This window comes from Drosophila nasuta, chromosome 3, assembly GCF_023558535.2.
Source record: "Drosophila nasuta strain 15112-1781.00 chromosome 3, ASM2355853v1, whole genome shotgun sequence".
NCBI lineage: Eukaryota > Metazoa > Arthropoda > Insecta > Diptera > Drosophilidae > Drosophila > Drosophila nasuta.
In genome coordinates, this window is record NC_083457.1 from 4,318,170 (window position 1) to 4,340,306 (window position 22,137).

Sequence of the window (22,137 nt, forward strand, 5' to 3'; positions counted from 1 at the left end):
CTTGGTTCGTTAATCGTTCGTTCAATTGGTTGTTAATCGATGTAAATATTAGATCAGAGATCGGATGTCAGCCACTCGAAACGGGAACCTGCGGAAGCTTAGAGCTGCCAGACGAGTCAATGGACGCTATATGGAGGCAAAGAAGAGTATTACACAAGCCTTGACTTACAGGAAAGATGCCCCAATGGTGGGTAAACGTTTCGGCAGAATTGAAGACCTTCATTAAATGTTGAGCCAGAATTTTGTGTTAACTTGTTCTACACTCGCCTTTTATGACCCACACACAAACAACTACAAACGGACAAGTTTCACAATTTACTTGGGATCTGTTTCCAGTCTCTGACTCCGTGTATACATACTCGTATATGTTGCGTCTGTATGCTTGTCCCTGGTTGTGGCGCTGACCAGATCCAAGTCCAGAGTGCGTTTTGACCTCTTGGCGCGTACGTGCCTGGCCTTAGAGTGTGACAAACTGGTTGCAGTTGTTGTTATAGTTGTAGTTGCTTTTATGACTTAATGCCGCACACGCCACGCAATTTCAATTACACACCAAGAAGCAAAAACCCCTCCTGCTGCTGCCCAACTGAAGTTATGACTAGTTACATCTATGAACGACTTACGGCGACCCGACACTTTCATTAGCCTGATGTTGAACCTGTAAAATTGCTGCACGCGCCCTTCCATCGAAACTCTGTCCCCCCACGCCAGGTGCCAAAGCAAGACACACAAATTGACGCATAATTTATGCGGTGGCCTGAAACCTGAATGCTGAAACAGTAGCAAACAGACAAGCTGGAAACTGGAAACTGGACTTTGAGGATGGCCTCTAGCCTAACCTAGGCACGTGTCGGTGTTTATGATTTCTGTGCCTTATTTCGAGTTCGTTTGGCTGCATACATTTTTGATGTTTCGCCGCCAACAACTGAGGCCATCTATGAATTTAATCAAGCGCCAAGAAAAACATTGCTGAATTGCAGAGTGCGAAAAGATGCAAGATATTCAAATTCATATTTTATACCTTACTACTCTAATGCAACTGCATAAAAAAAAACAAGCAAGCCTAAAGCATGTTGCAACAAAGCTTAGTATGGCTTTGGATTGAAATTTTAAAGCAATTTATAATTTAACATTTTTTAATTTATTAAATGAATTTAAAAAAAGCTTTCCTCGTGTAAGTCAAATATTTGAAACACCCGCCCAATTGCATCAGCTGTTTGTGTTGTTTTAAAAATCAGTGTGGCCGCAAGTCGGACGCCACAATTTATCGATTCATAGATATATTTTCGATTACAGACTCTTTTATGCGTTAACAGTTATCAAATGCGGCAACAGCGCTCTCAATGCGTTAACGGACCATTCGAATGGTAATCGGTCACATTTACCACTCTGGCAAGGCTTTTTCCATTCTTATTGTCATATTTACTGTTCTAAGCAAAGGAATTATTATATTATATTTGGCGCAAAGAAAGTAAAAAATTGTTTTTAGAAATACAAAGTTTAGTAAAACCATTAAATGTTTCTTTTACCGCTTCAATACAATTCGAATTATTTTTAGCAGAAATACGTTAAGTAACATAACACTCAACTGTTAAGTTTTCTTGATTTCTGGTTCTGTTAAGTAGCAGAAGAGCGCTTGGCTGTTGCGTCAGTCGAAAGAATACCATTGAACGGAAGGGACGGACGAACAAAATGCTATACTAAAATAGTTGTAGTGGGTGTTTATGTGATTTTGTACGCGCCCGCGCCGCTCAGCCAAACGCAAAAGAGGACGAACGAGGAAGTCACGCACAAAATCAAGAAAAAAGAAAACCAACCAACCACACGCAAAATATAAATACATATACGCAAACGTGCAATTAAAAAGTATATATAGTAATTGTGAATTAAAGGCAAATTGAATCCGCCAATACCGTTAAAAATAAAAAATCATAATCAAAACCAATCATGATGATCTCGTGCAAATGCTTGAATTTTACTGCCGCCTCGCCGCAGCTGCAGCGCAATGGCAGCGGCAGCGGCAGTGGAGAAGATGCCGCTCTGCCGGCACAGCTATCGCAGGTATTCGTGCAAAATGTTCCAAGGGATTTTCTCTACTACAGTAATTATATGGATTTCTTTAAACATGTAAGTATTAAAGTCACAATTTTTCATAGTATAAATAAACAATAATAATAAACCTCGAATAGGTATATACATATGTGTGTATACATACATATATACATAAATATTTCAGTGTTATATTTTAATTTTTATTTTTATCGCATTCTGCTTTATGCGCAGCGTAACAATTTTTCACGCAGCATAGCGAGCCCAGCAACAACAATAGTGCTAGGGCCTATGCATACATATGTATGTATGTACACATACACTGTGTGCGTGCGTCTGTATGTGTATTATCGTTCTTTATGCTTTGTGTGCCGGCCAACCGATGTTTTGCCGCTGTCGTTGCCTTTGCCTATTCTTGATACACACAGAAACACACATGAACGCATATTTATGTTGCGATAGTGAAGAAGTGTGCGAGCAGCAGCAGAAAAAATAGGGTCACTCTTGGGGCACTGACAAAAAACTGCGCTTCGACTTGGTAAATTGCCTTTTCCTTTTGCCTGGCAATTGCTGTTCACATACACATACATACATAAACGTGCACTGTTTGATTTTCCTACACCTGTTTTGTCTACTCCTTCGCTAGAGGCACCCTGTATTTTTTCAATTCTGCTCCCCGATTGTTTTTGTAGCTTTGCTCTTTCTTTTCGACTTCTTTAAATTATTGTATTTTTAGTTTTCTCTTTCTGATGCGGCATTTTGAATTTACTACTTACAATTTCATTTCGTTTCATGATTTATGAGTTTTTCTTCTTCATTACCCCGTCACGCCCATTTCCCGTAATTTGCATATGTATTTATTTTCACAAATTTCCATACCAATATAACGTTAAGAATTTTCGGCGTTATTGTTGATCTCATGATACGTCGAACAATTTATTAAATACTTCCTTTATTTCCTGTCATAAATATGCTAATATTAGGATTTACTGTAATAATAATTTTCACATATTAAATAAATTCATAAACAGAAATAACAGTATGTTAGCATAAAGTTAACGGTTTTCCTAAGCTATCGACTTGTCATATCATGATCAGTTGATGTTGTCTCATATCTAAAACTTAGCTCTGTTGCGTCTCGGCTTATTCCACACAGACACACACCAAGACAATGCGTAATTATTTTGGCGATGACTTGGCTAAAATAAAATTCTCTATACAAGATGGAACACGCGTAAGAGCGACAAAGTAGCAAAAAACTGTTTCTGAGAGCTTGCGTGTATGTGTGTGTGTGTGTGTGTGTTTTCAAGGTTAAATCAAACAACAACAGCTATAGCCGCTCAGTTTGTTTTTGTTTTGGTCTTGGTCTTGGTTTCAGCGAGAGTTTCTCGCCGGTTCGCACGTGTGCGTGGTTTGAGAAGCACTAACAGTGGTGCTCAAACTGTGGCAGAAGCTCAGCTTAATTACATGAGCAGGCACACACACAGGCGCACGCTTTTAATACAAGCATGCAAATGCAGTTGTTTTTGCAGCCACACCCATTGTGCAAGCCGCAAGTGACTTTCCCCCCTACTTCCTTTGTACATATTCTTGTGGGTGGATTGGTTTACACTATGCGTCTATTTTGATGGAAATTAAATTGTTATGCATTATTGTTGTTGCGGTCTGGGGATCGTGCAAAAGTTCTTGCTTGTTGTTGCTTTAGCTTTGCACCCACTTGAAAAGCGCTGAGGCAGCAAGAACAACAAAAACTAAAAAAAAAATAATAAAGCGCTTGGCAAATAGACCGAAAGTGTTATTTTGAATAATTCAAAGCGCGAAGCAAAACAAAAGCGAGTATTCAAATACAATATATATTTATATATACCATATATTATCATATACATATACACAACACACGCAAACACATTGGCTTGGCACACACACACAGACATATAGAAGCATATAAATATGTATTTTCTCTCTATATAAAGCCCAAAACGGAACGTTTTTAGAATAAATTACGAAACTGACGACAAACCCAAGCAAATGCAAAGAAGGAAGGCAGCCACAGCAATAACAACAGCAGCCACAGCCGCAGCAGCACCACCAAAAAAAAAAAAAAACCAACAGAGAAAAAAACTTGTTTATACAACAAAATGTATAAACAAGTTTTCGAGATTTCCAAATGCGACCGATGGCCAGCTGGGGAGGTTGGGGGAAGCGAGGGAGCCGGGTGCCGGGTGCTCTTTCGGCGAGGGGGAGTTGTATGTATGTAGGGCAGGGTGTAGGACAGACAGACAGAGCAGCAGGCTACCACTCCGTCTCTTGTCTGTTGTCTGTCGTCTGTCGTCTGTCGTCCGTTGCTCCACAACAAAGACGGGCAAAGCAGTTGACAAGCAGCTTCTGTTCCCCTTCGACTTCAACTCACTCTTCTTTTCTGTTGCTGCTGCTGTTGTTGTTATTGTTGTTGTTGTTACTGATGCGTAGGCCTTGCTTTAACATTTTGTTTAAGTATGGATTTATGCATAAAATTGTGTACAAAATGTTGTCTGGTAGCGTTATAAACAAAGCTGTTTAACTCTTAATGGGGGGCTATATAAAAAGAGAGGCGCGTGTGCATAACATATTTCACATTATTTACATTCAACAGCGAGCGCTGCCTAACAGCTGCTGCTGTTGTGCGCGCTGTTATTAACAGCAGCAACTGCTGTTAAGCTGTTGCACAGCTGTCCAAAAAATATTTGCAACCGGCAAAGCACAACTTACGAATACTATGGAAATAGTTTACACAAGTACATATAGATGTAACTACTCGTGTAGAGTCTTATCAACTTATCAGCTATCAGCATTGGTTTGTTCAGCCCATCACTTAACGTTCACACTAAACGCTCGCTGCACAGTCGCTTTTCTAGGTTATCAAACGGTAAAAGCAGCATTCAGCATTAGCAACAGCAACATACAAAAACAATGCGATATATTATGTATGTATGTATGTATTCAGATCTTGACGTCGCCGTCTGGTTCGCGTTTTAATTGATTTATTTATGATTAGACTCATAATTAGTTTGTTTTTAGCTCTTTACAAATGTGTGATTTGTCGACTTATACGCCTTTTACCTGATCTGATGCTATATGCGGTGAAATTTTGTTTGCACGAGTAGCGACACATTTAATTAGCATGACAAAATGACAAAACTCTTCTCAATTGTGCGAAACAAGTTGGATCGAGAAAAAACAAGGCATTAATATGTAAATGATATTTTCATAATATATATATTTTTAGTCAGTCTTACAAATGTGCTTCTGCTTGCTCAATCCATTCAACTGAATGTTAACATTCGCTCGTAATTAATCAATGAACGACAGAGAGAGAGAGAGAGAGAGAGAGAAAGAAGATAAAGAGAAATGCAATGCTCTATAAATAGATAGGCATTATCAAATCAAAAGTAACAATTTCTGCTGCTGAGAATGACTGACTCCAATGAATATCAAAACACTTGACAAGTCCTGTTTATGTTTAAAAACACTCTATTCAATCGAGTCCATTGGATTAATCAATACAAAAAACCCACACGCTTTATTCCTAAACAGTCACTTATGACATGAGAATGACTTGCTCAAAGTGTTTGTTTTTTTATAGAGATAAATGTACAAAAATAAAAACACAAAAAGCAAATCGACTAAATGATAGTGAATGAATGTGAATTGCCAACAGCGCTCCTGTTGTTAATAATACAACGTGTTAATTGCAATAAGCAGTTTAAGCGATCTCAAATTGACGGGCAAGAACAAGAGTAGCAACAATAAGCAACTAACTTGTATATTAGCAGCTGGGTAAATGCAGTAATAAAAAAGGTACTACACTAAGCCAGTAGAACCTCTTTGATGAGACCTCTATTAACCGCTCTCTTTATAAAGAAAATTATGTAAATCTTTATTGACAAATTATTAAATACAGCGGGCAGTTCAAACTCGAAATCAAATGGAACAAATGCTATATAGAAAGACAAGACAAATTCAATATAAATATGGCAAACCTAGAGTCTAAACAAACAAAAGTAATCCATTCGAACCGATACGAGTCTATAACTGTTGAACTAGGATTCTTTTCCCATGACTACGAGGTACAAAAATAAAACCAAAAGGTTTGGAAGCAACTGTTATATGCTGTGGTTGTCGTGTGAGTGTGACCAATCTAGATGGCTTCTCTCTGGCTCCCTCTCTTGCTCTGTCTAACAGCTGGCACAGCAGCAGCGCGTGTCGCTTAATTGAAAACCAATGTTAATCTTTAACAAATATAACCTTGAAGACAGCAGCCCCAAAACAGCAACAACATGTACAGGCGTTAGCGCAGAAGCCACCTCTTCTCTATGTATGCGATGTGGATGGACCGAGCGGAGCGACAACTGTCGAATATTGTTGCAATAACACTTTAATGAGCGTTAAACGCACGCTGTTAAACTTTTAACCTCTTGACAACGAGTATGTTCCTCTGTCGGTTGGAAAGAGGGGGGAAGCAGCCTCGCTAGCTGCTGGCAGCCATTGCCCAGAGAGAGAAGCACACTTGCAGCGAGTGGTCGCTGTTGCCAGTGTTGCCAATTTGCATGTAAACAAAACTATAAATTCACATTGTGCGCGCTTTTAGACTAAAAATAAATGGCACAAAAGCAACAACAAATTGTATAAGCAATAGAAAATGAAAACACCTTTTTGGCTAGCGCAGATTTTTCGAATATTTTTACGAGATATTTTATTTTCGAGATCGTTAAATTTGCGTATGTAAAGCGCTGATGATGCTGGCTGCCGTTGCCGCTGCCGCTGATATTGAGCAGCACTGACGACAGAGACAACGGCAGAGGGTTGCTCTGACACACACACACATGCATATGTACATATTATGTATAGAAAGGTTGCAATATAGTTAAGGGGTTGCCAAAGCAAGAGAATTAAACACACAACAATTATGGCCGTGCTCTTTGGGCATAAATATTTACTTCTAAGCAGCAATACAAAGGCAACGGTGCTGGATTTGTGTCAAATGTGCGGGCTGAGATTTGTTTGCTGCAAAACAACATAAAAAGCCAAAGAAAACAAAAAAAAAAGCAACACCGTAGAAACATACACACAAACGTGCACACACACGTACCTGGAAAGAGAGCGAGAAAGAAAATGGCGCAATGTTAGGCGTTAGTATGATTAACAGACGCTTAATTAATTAACAGCGACTTAACATAGCAGCTGTTATTAAATGGGCTTGTCCGTGTAACAAACAAAGAAAATCGCTTTTAAAGACGCTCCTTGAACAAACAACGTTCTATAAATAGCAACGGTTATCAAGATGTAAGGTAGCCAACGAGAATACCCGGCAAAAGCAAATGTCAATCGAAAAAACCTCAAAGATGATCTCATATTATAAACTAACAATTAACAGCAGTCCAACACGCACACACACAGACACAGAAATATAGAAGCAAGCAGAGAGAGACACAACGACACAATTTGCCGCTGTTTGTATATCAAATTTGAGCTACACAAATACAACTACAAAACTATGTAAATATACATGTATGTGTGTGTGTGTGTGTGTGTCTATATCGAAAAGATATGGCAATAGAGCCTACTACACATAGGCCCGACTCGCTAAACAAACAACGCACGTCAACGAAAATTGTTTGTCAAAGTTTTTAGATAACGCCCGGTACAAGCTGCAGCCACCCCTCGCCTCCCCTCCACTCCCTACTCACCTCGCCCCTTGGCCAACCTAACCCTACCCCATCCCGAGCGTGCGTCCGTCGTAGCGTCGCAATAAAATGGGCTAGGCGAGACAATAAAAACCGGACCCGGTCCACAGCCAACAGATACAGCCGGTGAGCAAACATTGTTGCGCTTAATTTACTGTTATGAGCGTCTCCCCCAGGTGCCAGATCCACACACACACACACACACATAAGCGAGTATATAGCTATGGAGGTGTGTGAGTTTCTGTTGTTCTATTCGAAGGCATCACACGTGTACACGTTTTAACTAAGCTGTCGGCCCTTATTATTAGTAAATACTTACTCATAGATTGGAAACCGGGGCCGGGGCCAATGCCTGGTTAACTGGCTGAGTGCTTGGCTGCTTGACTAGTCTGGGCTATGTTTGGGTTTGTGCCTTATCAGATTTGTAATTTGTTTTCGAACGACATTGAAAGGCTACAGATAACTAGCTTGTTGATAAGAGCTCGCAGTGAAACAAAAAAGTAAGAACGGGCGTCAGGGAGAGCACCAAATAGAAAGAAAGAATGGTTGGGGAGGAGCTTGAAGCACTTGCAGAGTACCTTAAAAAACTAAAAATACAGTGAAGTGTGCTCGACTTTGAGAAACCACTATCTCCTTTTATTCAGGGAATGAAGGAAACAAAGAAAGAAGAAATTAAGAAGTGCAGTTGTGATATTGATCTTATTGATGGCGGATTAAAAAGCCTAAACATAGTAACTATCGAAAAGATTATTACCGACTTCAATTTTCAGGAATGAGAAATTTTCAAGAAGGTTTTCAACGATAAGAATGTAATTTTGTTTATTTACAAAAATTTGATCTTGAATTAATATTAAAAATAAAGGAACAATCTAAATAGACTTTAGAAATTAAATAATGATTTGATTAACTAGTATGAAATCTATATAGCTTCTGACACTTTCATAATAACTTACAGGATCTTAAAGTCATGCTATCAGTCAATATTATTGCCATCGTGTATCAGATGGGACTGAGAGAAGTAATACAACTCGGATGTTTCAGAGAGAGAACACAGTAAACCTTCAATGTTGTTCATATTTTCTCAAAAGGCCAATTTCAAGAAACCAAACATCAACTCCTGCAACGTGTAGAAAATATATTTCTAAATTTAAAAGCTCTTACTCCTATTAAACTGAATTCATGCAACAGCTAATCCAATTGCTTATACTATAGACCTGTAAAAAAAAAGTGCCCAGCTTGTAGTTTGCCCTGATATTTGTTAATCAACTATAATAAACAAGTTGTCTCATCATGTAAGCCAGTTGTAGTTGTATGCGTGTGTGAGTCATCACCATCGTGTAAAGAATTAAACTCCCATTGGGAGACAAGCCAAAAGGCAGAGAGCCAAAGAGCAAAACCCAATGGAAAATTTTTTGAGCACCCGGCACCAAAAAGCAGCAAGAAAATAACAACAACAACAGCAACAACAACAATAGCGACAGCCAGAAGCAAGACAGAACCGGCAAAAATCCGAATTGGCAATTCGTTCAGTCGCTCGTGCGTTTGGTAATCCATGAGGCAAAGGCAAAGGCAAAGGCAAGAAAAGAGGCAGCCCAGCCCCGATGTCGGATGTACGCGTGGGGCCCGTCATCGGACGGACTAAGAGAGGGCCCCAGCTGTCTAAAGTTGTTGTTTATGATAATGGGGCAAAACATCGGGCGACGACGTATCTGAGCGAAAAATGTGTTTGCGCTTTTCGGGGGAAGCAAAACCAAAAAACAACACACACAAAAAATAATACAGAGAAGAGAGAAAAACAGAAAACAGAAAAACAGCAAAAAATGGTATAATTTGGAAGCGAACTAAGTCGCGCCCCGAACCCGAACCCGAGACCAAACCAGACCGAAAAAAGTGCTCACATATAAATACAATGGGACAAGAACAAAAAAAAAATCGAAAAGCAAAAAAAAAAAAACAGTCAAGCAAATCTATAAAAGATTATTTTCGTAGTTCCTTTTGTGCGATGATTTGTTTACAACTTATTTTCTTTTTGGCTGATGAAACGAAAACGTAGCAGAAAACAAAAAAGAGAAACCGAACCGAGAAGCGAGAATCGAGAACCGAGTTATCGCAAAGCAATAAAAATAGTGAATTTAAATGAAAATAGAAATAGAAATAGAAATGAAAAACAAAACAAAGTCAGACAGACCACAATATTCAATGCTAAAGAAAAGGTGCGTCAGTCGGTTAATAATCGTACGAATACTGATGAAGACGCTACCAACATTTTGATGACCAATTACCGCAGCTTTGTTAATAACTGAAGAGAGTGGCTAATGCGATTAATTAACTGATTAGTTGAACGAGTCTAAGCTTAATGTTAATAACAGTTAAGCATAATCTGTCGAGAGTAGAGCTGCTTAAAGAAAGCTCGGTAGATAGAATTCTGTTAGTCTTAACTAGTTATGCGGTTTGTTATAGTTTAATTCGCTTGTTTTTCAGTTCGTCTGAGCAGAGCTAATTGAAATGCTGCGCATTAGACGTTAGACATTCGACAATGACATCGACATTCTGACAGTCTCAGTCTGAGAACCACTTAGGAAACTAGCGCCGTGCATATAATTAATGCCTGGCAATCAATTAAATTCGCAAGCCAGCCAGTCGACACAACAACAACAACAATACTGCTGCTTTTACTACTCGCATAAACAACAATATAAATTATGCAAAATATGCAAATGAAATATTTAAAGTTGTTGTTGTTTTTATAGCAAGTGCTTAACAGTCGCAGTGCATTTGGTTTTTGGTTGCATAAGCATCACAGCGAGATTCTAAAATCACAGCAGACTGGTAAACGGGGTGCGCGGTATTGTTAAAAAATAAAAATGTATTTGTGTCGACGGAAGCCAGGCATCCTGATATGAATTACAATTGTTAATGCTTGATATTTAAAGTTGACTAGAAATTGATAGCACATTTGGTGATCAGTTTTGCAGAGTCACTCCATTGATTTGAGCCTGGAATTAACAGTTTAAAATGATAGTGTTAACATAACACAACTACTGTTGTGTAAACATTTGTATACTGACAACTTTACATTTTATAGTTAACAGTTTCTTGATAAATTTTAAATTTTAGGCTAGAAAATCCAGTGCATAGCTGTTTTTAAAGATGTACGAAATAATTAACAGCAAGTGTTAGAAAGATAATGTTAATCAGTTTCCAGTGCAGTAACTTTTTATATAGTTTTACAGTCACTGGATAGATTCTGAGCAGAATACACAGCGCAGGGTGCACCAAAGGATTAACAGCAAGCTCTGTTAAGCTGCTGTTATGTAAACAATGTATTCAGCAAACTTAACATTTCTCATGCGCTGCATTTGCATCTTCCAAACTTGCATATAGTCTGTATATAATTCAGACAATGTTATTTTACTTTCTGTTTTATTGATTTCCGATATTGACGTCGTCGATGTAGCTTATACGGGAGTATTACGTGCACGTCAGCACGTTTCCTCAGTCCGGTTCTGGCAAGCTCTCGTTTTCAAATTGCTGAGCAAACGTCAGCCGAAAAAACCATGCAATGTTTAATTTATTACATTCTCTGGATTGATTAGCAAAAGTCTCTCTTTCTGCTTCTGTGAGTGCACACAATTAATCAAGTGAGCCATAAACATGCAATAATCGTTCGATACTTCTCGCATAAATGGACATTTACTTAGAGAGAATGTGGCAGGGCAATGGGCGCTAGATGGCGCCACAGCATAATTAGCCACCACAACGACATGGAAGCATTTAGTTTCAATTAACAACATCGTTTGCGTTAATTAAGCAAAAACAACAATGTATTGTGGCTGCCACTGGGCTTCAATTGTTATTGCTGCAGCGGCATCAGCAGTCGCTTGAAGTCATTGACATTTTGCACATTGCGAGATGCACAATGTTACAAAATGCAAGCCAAGTTGTGCAAACAGAAGAGCGAATAGAGAGGGGCGGGGGTACGCAGTGCTCAACTGTTTAAAAAGTGCGATAAAAAAAAAAGAAACAACAATAACAATAACAACGATGACGATGACAACAACAAACAAGAGACAGACAGCAACCAACCAGGTCGTAATACCACCCACTTCAGAACCATCCATCGTAGCCATATAACCCAGCAAATATGTATGTATGGCTAGAAGGCAGGCAAATCGGCAACAAGAACTGTCTGTGTCTACAAAGTGAAACAACAACAGGTCATAAAAGTGCAATGCACAAGTTTTTGCAAACAACACACATCCCAAGAGGAGAAGAGGAAGTGCCGGAACGGAGCACAAAAAGCATGAGCAATAAATATATTAAGACATTCGCACTGCTAACGTCAAAACAAATACAAATGCAGTGGCTATATTTATTTATCGTCGTATGTTCCTATTCATGTACATATATAATATTCCTAAATACCTCTAGCACTTGACATAAATGAATGCATTTGCATTGTTTTCAGTTTTATTTTGCTTTTGTTTTCGCTTTTGTGCAAAAACACCCCACGTATAGATTAGATATTAAAGCAGCGCCAAGTAAACAAGTCGTTTGACATCAACAATTATTTAATGTGCCACATTTTAAAGCTAAAGCAGCAGTCAGAATGTCTACGAATACTGTAATAAGTATACCGTAAACAGCTGCAGTTGAAATGCCAAATTATTATACGATCCTAAACCAATGTTCAGGGATCATTTCATTTACGATCTGTGCAAGTACTATGTTATAATAATACTGTGTGATCTGCTGCAGATGAAAATGCGGAAGTTCCACATGTGCGCTATATAATATACATCCCTCACTCTTCATAATAATAACTGATGAGAATTTACATATCACGTAAACTACTATCGCAGCACTCAACACACGCATTAGGCAACAGCCACGCTTACATTAGAATGTTTATTTTATTTATTTAATGGACCTTTTATACCCATTATCAATAGCTAGAAAGGAATGCCAACCTATGACACTTAGTGACAACAAATCATTAGTTAGAAGAAAGCATCATCGATTATTATATTAACCAATACGACACAACTCTTACTCCATCTGGACATCTATATGAATGTCAATAACTCAAAGAACTATAGAAGCAAGGCCTACCAAATTTAAGAATATGTTAGATTTATTTTACAATAAAGAATCCCTCAAATATCGAGTCTTTTAAAGTTTTTAAGTGTACTTATACATAATATGTTTGGAAGGTGCTATAATATTGTGTGTACTGTTTCTTAGTATATATATACAGTATATATTATCTGGTATAATTTGTACTATATGTTCATAACTTACGTTGGTATATTTATATTCTACATGTATATATTATCTGGTATAATTTGTGGTATATGTCCATCACTTTGAAATATTTATATTAGACGGATGGATAATTTAAATAAACGTCACTTCAGAGTAATGAGTATGTTACAATCGAATACGCTTTGTTTCTGCTTTTTATACTTGTTGCATTAAATTTCACCTGATGTGGACTTGATGTAGTTGCTGTCGCACTGCTCTTGTTTTAAGTGTTGTTATGCAGGCAATCTATTCGACTACAAAGTGGACATAACGCACATTAGAAGAATTGCTGAGTAGGGCATAAGCCAAGCCAGCTCAGCTCAACTCAACCAGACACAGCACACAACATTGTCATTTGATTTGTGTTGACGTTTGCATTTTTAAACCTTAATTCAATTTAATTTTGTCCAGTTGCTGCCTGACTGACTGACTGGATGTCCCACCAGCTGACGGTCAGACTGGATGAACAGACAGACAGACTAACTGACGACTTGCCAGCCGTCCATTGTGGTATTGCCGGGTTATATGGACGCGAGAGTATTGTGTTTAAACTAAGTGTCAAATTTAGCAGCGCTATCACACACCAAACACGTGCGACATCATCTAATAAATCTCTCGACTCGACTATGATATACACTCTAATTGCACGAATTTTATTTATTCTTTATAACAACATGTTGTATACATGATTTACTATGTAACATAACACTCTGTAAACAATATGTTATGAAAATGTGAAGCCATATGTTGTGATTCGCAATCTTCAAGCTAGGAAAATGTAAAACAATATAATAATTAAATTTGCGATCGTCTTTAAAAAGTGAGCTATAAATGCATCGCTATGCTCACTTCTTGCAGGGTAAGCAAGTTTATTTATACTTGTATTGTAATCAAAACAGACAATTTGGTATGCTTGTGTCACTCTTTGTGCTTTGCATAACATTCACGATCATTTTGCTGGGAACAGCGCAACATTTGCATATACGTACGATTCTTCTTTAGTGTGTAGGAGAACATCTGGTTATACAGCGATTGCTAATTCTATGCCACAAGTAGTATTTATGCTGTGTATTATTCTGTAAAAGAAGAAACAAGCGACGTCTGCTACAACATTTTGCCATTCCACTAATTGTAATTGTTTGTTGTTTACTCGTTCTGTTTGTTGTACTATTGATAAGAAGCGAGCGAGCGAGCGACGACGACAACAACAACAACAACAGCGTCATCTACTTGACTTGAACATTCTCAAAAACATAGTTGACAAATTTGCACTCGAACTACTGTGCGAGGGCGACAAATACGAAAACGAATACGAATACAACTACCAGAACAATATTTTTAAATTGGTTCGATTTTTAATGCCATAATGAGCGCAACTCAAATACATTTGTGCATTGGTTTAAGAAATTAAAATTAAAAGAGTTGCAAGTTCATGGCAATTTGTCAACGCTTATCAGAATTCGTCGCTAATCGGTTATTGACCAAGAGAAATGAGCGATAAAGCAAAATCAATCATGTTCCTTAGCCTGTTTGCATGTCGAACTTTGCCGTCAAATAAGTATTTAACATCTTCAGAGATTTATCTGACATATTATATAAAAGTTCTAACAAACATACGGTCGCCCACTCTCAACGCAAAACAATGCGAAAGTGATATTATCTTTCAAAAATACCAAATAAATATACCGACACAACTTTAAAATATGACTAAAACTTTATTTTAAAAATATACCTAAAGATTGATGTGGTATATTGATAAACCACTGCATTCAAAATATACCAGGGCAATATATTACAGATTGTCAACCAAAGAAATCAACTCCCGACATCTTCAGCATTTTTTTTTTTTAAATCTAATATTATTCTTTGAATGATTTTAAAGATTTCTGAAATTATAATGTCTGTAATTATTATTGTATTTACCACACATCGCCAATCTAGCTTTGAAATTAAGTTTGTTATTCATTTTATTCTAAAATATTGAATTTATATTAAACTCTTTTGTTTTTTTCTCTCTGCTTACAGGCTTATGGTCCCATTCCAGATCTAACCATAAATGCCATCAGTCAGAAGAATCTTATCTGCAGCCTTACTTTAGACGTCACCGGCCAGAGCTGGCAGCTATGCATCTGCATCAATTGCAAGGTGGTGCTGTGTGCCAAACGCTTAACAGCAGGCGTGGGCGTCGGCGCTGGCGCCACGCCCACACACTACCTCATCAACAGCACGATGCTGTGCAAGAGCGAGGATCTGGTGCATCGACGCAGCCACAAATCCTACTCGGAGACCTTTGAGTTGATCATCATGGACCAGGACGACAACGGACCCGGAAGAACTGTGGCTGCATCGGTCACAACTCCGCCGCCGCTGCCAGTTGGTGTTGGCATAGTCAACTCGGCGTCCAGCTTGAGCATTGGTTCACTATCGACCCAGTTGCCGCAGGATGGCAGACTGCAGCGTCTGAGTCAGTTGAAATCACATCAACAGGCGCGATTGCAGGACGAGATCAATGAGACGACCAAGCGTATCGAACGCTTCTCCGAGCAGAACTTTGCGTTGCTCAAGAGCTTTCGCGAGAAGTCTGACCAGGAGGTGGCGCTCCTGGAGCGTTTGATACAGCAACTATCGGAGCCGGCCTGTGTGCTATTGGATCGTGCCATGCCCGTTGCCCTGGAGGTGACCGGGCCAGCTGCGCGTCGTCGCAACACCATCAGCAGTCGGCGAGAATTGGGTGTGCCAACCACGCCAACTACGCCCAGTGGCTTGGTGCAGCCGCCCAATTTCCTGGCCTTGTCTCAAGACCAACCACAGCAGCAGCAGCAGCAGCAGCAACAACAACAGCAGCCGCCGCAGCTTCCAAGCGCTTCCATCTTAACAACGCGCAAAATGTCCAATTTTGATACACCGCCTGCCACACCAGAAGCCACGCCTATGAGCGTGGGCAACAGTCCCACTTTCAGGCAGCAACAACAGCAGCAGCAGCAAGCGACAGCAGCAGCCAACGGCGGCTCGTTGCTGTTGTCCACGCCAGCTGCGACCTCGAATGGAGCTGACGACGCAGACGACTGCTTGTTTGATCTGGAGGATGTGGATGGACCAAACCAGGTGCAGGGTCAGCCTGTGCCGAATTTTCCACGTGCCCAGATCTATCATCACGTACAGCTGCAGCATCAGCTCAGCCAGCCACACAATACACAGCATAATTATCAGCAGTACGTCGACAACATGAGCGATGCCGACGAGGCTGAGGGTAAGTGCAAGTTGAAGATCTCTTTAACGTCATCACATTGATTATTAATCATTGTTTACTTTCAAACAGATGCTCTTGACTTGGACAGCTCGTTGTCGATACCCACGAGGGCCGGACGTCCGACCGATGCGCAAATGCATTTCGCCAATTTTGCCCGAAGTCTGCCCGTGGAAATAGCCAATTCTCCGCTGGTCGAGCGTATGAATAACAACGCTAATAATAACAATAACAACAACGTTGTCCAGGACGATGAGGAGGTAAGTGTGAAAGTGAAATGCGGAACACCCAAGTAAATCATTTATTAATTTGTTTAATTTTTAATTCACCAGGTTCTTGACAACACTGTGGACATCGCAGCTAGCATCAAGGCTTTGGCCAAGAGTGTCCATGGCGAGGCTGTGTTCGGTGATCTGCCACGTCCTCGTCTTCGCTCTCAGATCTGAGTTGCAGTCTGAGTCTGAGGGATGGCGACCAGAGAGAGAGAGAGAGAGTGAAGCCCCAATAACACCACAACGTACACATATTTCAGCATAAATTGTTAAACTCAGCTGTTTGTTTATTCTAAACTAAATTAGTTTGCTCAACGAACTTGAATCATGGACACTTGAAAGCGCCTTCATCATATAACCTTATATATATATATATATAAACGCATACCCTCACACACAAACACACACACACCAACAATCACCATACATTCAACACACCAAACACACAAATAATTAAGCGAAAAACTGTAATTTTTTCTTAAATTTGTTCTGTATTCTTATAAGTTTCTCCCTTCGGATGATCTTCGATTGAAATATGTATTTTTTTTCTTTGTACGGAAAAGTGATGGCAGGATTAAGTGTCACCTTTGAATTAATTAATTTGATGATGTTGTTAGCTTACACAATGAATTAATTACATTATGATAATAATAATACTTATTATATATGCATAAATGCATACCACCCAGATACAATTACAAATACCCACGATTAAAATGTGGCCAAGTAAACTAGCATTCTGACAATGGGTTCAAGAGGGAATGAAAATGCCGAGCAGTCATAGTTGTTGACAATTTGACAGTCCACAAATCGATTTATTTAACAAATTACTTTGTTGCTACTACTACTAATTTAAGTCGGACTAAGGAGTAGATGCAACTTGGCGTAACTTAAGCTAGGAATAGACTTATGCAGCTACAATTAACGATAATAACTTTACAGAGGGCTCTAGAAGACAGCGGATAGACGTTCGATCTCCAGCAGATCGGCGAGTATCTCTTCGGTGCGTGTGCCAATCTTTTTTGCCACTTCGCTGCGCTCGGAGTGAGCAAGCAGACGATACGACCAAATTAAATCACCATCGATGATGCAGCGCGATGGGTTAATGCTCATCTTCTTCACAGACTTGATGGTGCGATATTCCTTCGGATTGAGGCCACACAAATGATCCTGATATGACAAGAGCACATTCTGCAACATGAGGAATCGTCTGTAGACCTTCTCCGGAAGGGGCACACAGTAACCGAGCGCGCCATCCAAAGTGCCATAGACAACGAAATGCTTGTTCTCATAGAGGAATGGCTGTCGCTGATGCAGTCCACGTTGATGGCATTGCACACGGAACATAGTGTTGACCACCTGGCCCAAATGATAGTCTGCCTTTCGCAGCAGCTTCTGGCCACCGAGGGACTCGCGTGCCTCCGGCTGGTACATGTAGACGATGAGATTACGCTCGGCGTCGGTGACAAGAAAACCTAAATTCGAATTGTCCACCATAAACTCAATGCCAAAGACCTCCATGGGATTGAAATCACGCGAGGCCAGTGAGAGAGTGCGATACTCCTCCTGGAAGCGCAGCAAACTGATCGATTTGTAGACGTCCGCAATGAAGATTAACGACTTTACTGTGATGATCTGATGCACATAGATATTGGTATCGATGAAGGCCACGCCAATGAGATCGCCATCTCGCAGCTGCCAAATGTAGATCTTCTGACCCAGACCAGTTACCAGAAATCCAACCACATCAGAAATGGCGGAAACGGGTCCCTTCTGCTCCTTTTTGAAGACTTCCTTTAGCTTGAATTTAGTCATTGGTTTGCCAGGTTCCGGCACCACTTCAATAATGTCGTAAATATGAATGTTGCCTCGACTGGTGATGTCCTCGCTGTAGTTGAAGTTGGTGCCAATGCAGAGATACTCCTTAAGACCCGACCGTGTGCCCTCGTATGAGAGTTTGACTATTTTGAAGGCCGTCACATGCTCCCAGGGCTCAAATTGAATCGATGCATCGGGCACAATCTCCCAGGTCTCTGGCGAAATCAAGACCATTTCGAACTGCGATCCAATGGGATAGATAAAGCGTTCGCCGCGACTCTCTTCCGACAATTCCTTGTCCTCGCCATTGAAGCGATAGTATTTCGTCATTGGTTCCTCCTTCTGTGTGATCAAGCAATACACGCGATTCTCTCGATGATAGACAAGCTGTCGGGGCGTGCAACGAAGCGGCACCTTTCGCACCGGCCACGCCGCATCGTAACTCAAATAGCTGGGCAGCACCGATATCTTCAGCTCGTAGGTGGTGTCGAAATAGAGGAAGCCATGGGGTATATTCACATTGTTGAAGGCCGCAAAGCTGCGCACGTCGCCATTGCCCAGCAAGCGATGAATGCGCAACTCACCACGTGACGTGAGGAACACAAAGCAGGGATTCACGCCACACACCATAATCCCCGAGAGACCGCCCACGTTAGTAAAGTAGCGTAATTTCTGCACGTATTTCGGTTGCATGTTGTAGGACTCGGCCTCCTCATCGTCATTGTCGCCATCGCCGTCGAGCTCAATGTGACTTGGTTGCTGATCCAGCAGATGCATTTGCTCCAGCTTGCGAAAGCGTATCTTGAGATGCCCCTTGGCATAGCGAAACACCTGATAGATGAGCAGCTCCAGACGCGTGCGTACCATCAACAATGGTCGCTCACCATGCTGCCCCAAACCCACCAGGCTTAGTTCCAGCGGCAGCGGGGAATTTGCATGTTGCGGCATACAGGCGTGTAGAATGCCCGCCTTAGAATTCTCCTGTGTCAGTGAGATGGGCACAAACTCCATGGCATCAGTCAAAACCAGGGCGCCATTGCCCACATCGTTAACCAAATAGACGAGCTTCATGTCCGGCATGGAGTAGATTTCTAGTGTGCCACTTTGACGTGCCACCACCAACCAATAACTGGGCTTGGCTTGCACTAGTTGACGACGCCACCAGTCCGTGTTCTTCTGCTTCGATTGCTTGGCCAGATCGGCCATGCTGTTAAGCTTGAAGGCATTGCCCGCATCGCCATACAGCAGATCCTCTTCGTCCTCCACTTTCATATGCGGTTCGGCCTTCATGTAGCCGCCAAAACTATTGGCAAATCCACTGCCCGAGCTGCCCGTCAGATTGAGCACATCGTCTGCTTTGCACGTAAACAGCCCGGACACATCCTTGTACGCAGCTATCGCCACCACAGCCGGTGAGCTGCTGATCGTGTGCTTGTTGATTGCCAAACGCGGTGTGCCGCGAGTCTCACGCAGTGCCAGCGTTATCACCTGGCCATTGAGGACACGCAGGCAGACATAGGGATCAGCTATGGAGACCTGCACCACTGGCGAACCCACATCGATGGGCACATTCTGAATGAGGCGTGTGCCCTGCAGCAAACGCACATGTCTAGTGGTGACCTGTGGCGAGAAGAAGGCATTAATTGTATGGTTCCAGATAGTTATGTGTGACACTTACCTGCACTATGAATCGCTGCTGGCCAAGATTACCCACATAGATGGTGGGCTGGTTGACGGTGAAGCCCGTGTTCTCAATCTCATTGATCTCCTGGCCCGTCTGCAACACCAACGTCGACGAACGCTGTGACAGCAGCATGAAATCATGTTGCTCTTGGCGGGCAGTTGTCGATTTTCGTGTGGCATCATCAAACACCGTCCACACATCGAGGCAGCCATCCAGTTCAAAGCTGGTAATGATCTGCGGATTAATGCAATTCACAAACACGGATAGTGCTCCATTCTTGCTATGCCCCGTGGCGGCAACCAGTTCAATCTTTAGCTCGTTCAGTGACTCGGCATGCGGACGCAAAGTGGTGCCATCTTCCTCGAACTCTACACGTTCGCCAGCGCACATATAATTGATAGGCGCCACATTGACGAGACTGTCGCAGACCTCGAAGATGAATTTGCGCAACTGCAGCACGGATGCTTTGGCCCCCGAGCCATACACCTCGAGTTCTTCGTCTTCGATGCGACGAGATTTGGATTGTGGTGGCAAATCGAGTTGTTCCACATCATAGACTGGCAGGTCCTCGTCCAACTGTTGCGGCGGCGTTATCTCATTGTTGTTAAGTTGCTGCTCCACTGCAGCAGCAGCTTCCACATGATCGTCCAATGTGATGACAGTACTCTGATCCTCTTCCGTAAAATGCAACAGCAGCGAATTGCCTAGCCGTGAGCCAAGGAATATATACTCAGTGTGACAGACACAGATGCAACTGGTCAGCACACTGGCAGCCGCCTTGTGAAAGTGGAAATTGCGCACAGTTCGCATTGAGTCGACGCAGAGCGTGAGCACATAAAGATCACCGGTGCGCAGCGAGATGACCAACTTGTCCACATCAATGAACGCGAAATTGGCGCAATCCAAGCTGATGCGTACGCCATCCTGTGGCTTCAGAGGGAAACTGGTGCTATTATCCGCCGAACTATTGAGACTTACGCCATACGGCGGCACGCTCTGATTCAGATAGATGACCGCATTGACTGTCATCACCAGGCAGCCGCCAATGGGCTTCTGTATAGGAAAGACCTGCAGGCAATCGTAGGGCAGACTGTTTACTGTCCAGATGATGGGATGTACTCGCTGCTGAATGTTCAGCGAAATGGCCACGAGCACACAAGTGTCGGAACGCACCTTAATGCGACCGGCACAGGTGCGTACGGGCTCGTAGAGTATGAGCAGCGTTGGCTCGTAGTAGCCATGCAAGAACTGTATATCCAGCACGTTATCCAGTTTCTCATCGAGATCGGCCAACGCAATAAGATAAGAGGCCATAATCGGAGTGCGTGTGACGAGTGCTGTGGGCGCCTTCTTGATAGGCTTTACATCGGCCAGTTCAATCTCGTCGAGGCTGTTGTCCTTTCGAAAGGGAAGCACCACCAGTCGCTTGCCGTAGACGAGCATTACAGCGCAACGTGCATCGGGATCGACTCGAACCACGGGCACATGATAGCGTCCTGTCCAGCCGCCACGTATGTCATCCTCCTCAAAGTAATGCAGGGATAAGGTCTTTAATGTTTGTGTATCTGCGTCGAGCTGCAACACCGATAGCTTTGCATCCTTAAAACTGATCAGTAGCGCATCCCTCATGGCGCCCGCCAACGAAACACTTTGCAGCGACATCACATTGCCGTACAGCGTGTAGCTGGCGAGACACTCAAGTCGCATTTTGGGTGCCAGACGCATTTCGCTGGGATTAAGCTTTTGACGTTGCACTGCATCCACGTTGGGCGCAATGCGGTACACCTTGAGCACATTGGCACCGGCGACCACCAAATTCTCCTCGACATTGTTGAAAAATCGGCACGAAATCGCGAACTCAATCGATGTGGCCGCGTGTGTTTGTTTGCACAATGAAAACATTTCGGCGGGATGTGGAAAACAAATTAAAGTTAACAATTCAACTATTTATTAAAACATTTTTCACGCAAAAACCTCAGCGAAGAAGAAGACTGCTGCCGGCGTTGTTTACATCTGTTTTTCCATCTGCCACAGAGCGCAAAT

General features: G+C 41.7%; 2 protein-coding genes across 2 annotated transcripts; one reads left to right on the forward strand and one right to left on the reverse strand.

Moving 5' to 3' along the window:
- The first annotated feature begins 1,639 nt into the window (after window positions 1-1,639).
- LOC132789393 (putative uncharacterized protein DDB_G0293878) lies at window positions 1,640-17,309 on the forward strand. The gene is made up of 4 exons (XM_060797375.1): window positions 1,640-2,124; window positions 15,099-16,323; window positions 16,393-16,580; window positions 16,653-17,309. Exons 1-4 carry the CDS (start codon window positions 1,945-1,947, stop codon window positions 16,764-16,766), a joined length of 1,707 nt encoding a protein of 568 aa, XP_060653358.1. The 5' UTR covers window positions 1,640-1,944; the 3' UTR covers window positions 16,767-17,309.
- Window positions 17,310-17,350: 41 nt separating this feature from the next.
- LOC132789391 (cleavage and polyadenylation specificity factor subunit 1) lies at window positions 17,351-22,132 on the reverse strand. The gene is made up of 2 exons (XM_060797373.1): window positions 20,089-22,132; window positions 17,351-20,030 (listed from the first exon to the last, which is right to left on the reverse strand). The coding sequence occupies exons 1-2, from the start codon at window positions 21,994-21,996 to the stop codon at window positions 17,541-17,543; spliced, it is 4,398 nt and encodes a 1,465-aa protein (XP_060653356.1). The 5' UTR covers window positions 21,997-22,132; the 3' UTR covers window positions 17,351-17,540.
- Between the last annotated feature and the right edge of the window lie 5 nt (window positions 22,133-22,137).

Coding starts and splice junctions, on each gene's coding strand:
- LOC132789391 (XM_060797373.1), bottom strand. CDS start 21,996: ATGTTTTCATTGTGCAAACAAACACACGCGGCCACATCGATTGAGTTC. Junction 20,031..20,088: donor AGCAGCGATTCATAGTGCAG/GTAAGTGTCACA, acceptor TTCTCGCCACAG/GTCACCACTAGACATGTGCG.
- LOC132789393 (XM_060797375.1), top strand. CDS start 1,945: ATGATGATCTCGTGCAAATGCTTGAATTTTACTGCCGCCTCGCCGCAG. Junction 16,324..16,392: donor CGATGCCGACGAGGCTGAGG/GTAAGTGCAAGT, acceptor ACTTTCAAACAG/ATGCTCTTGACTTGGACAGC. Junction 16,581..16,652: donor TTGTCCAGGACGATGAGGAG/GTAAGTGTGAAA, acceptor TTAATTCACCAG/GTTCTTGACAACACTGTGGA.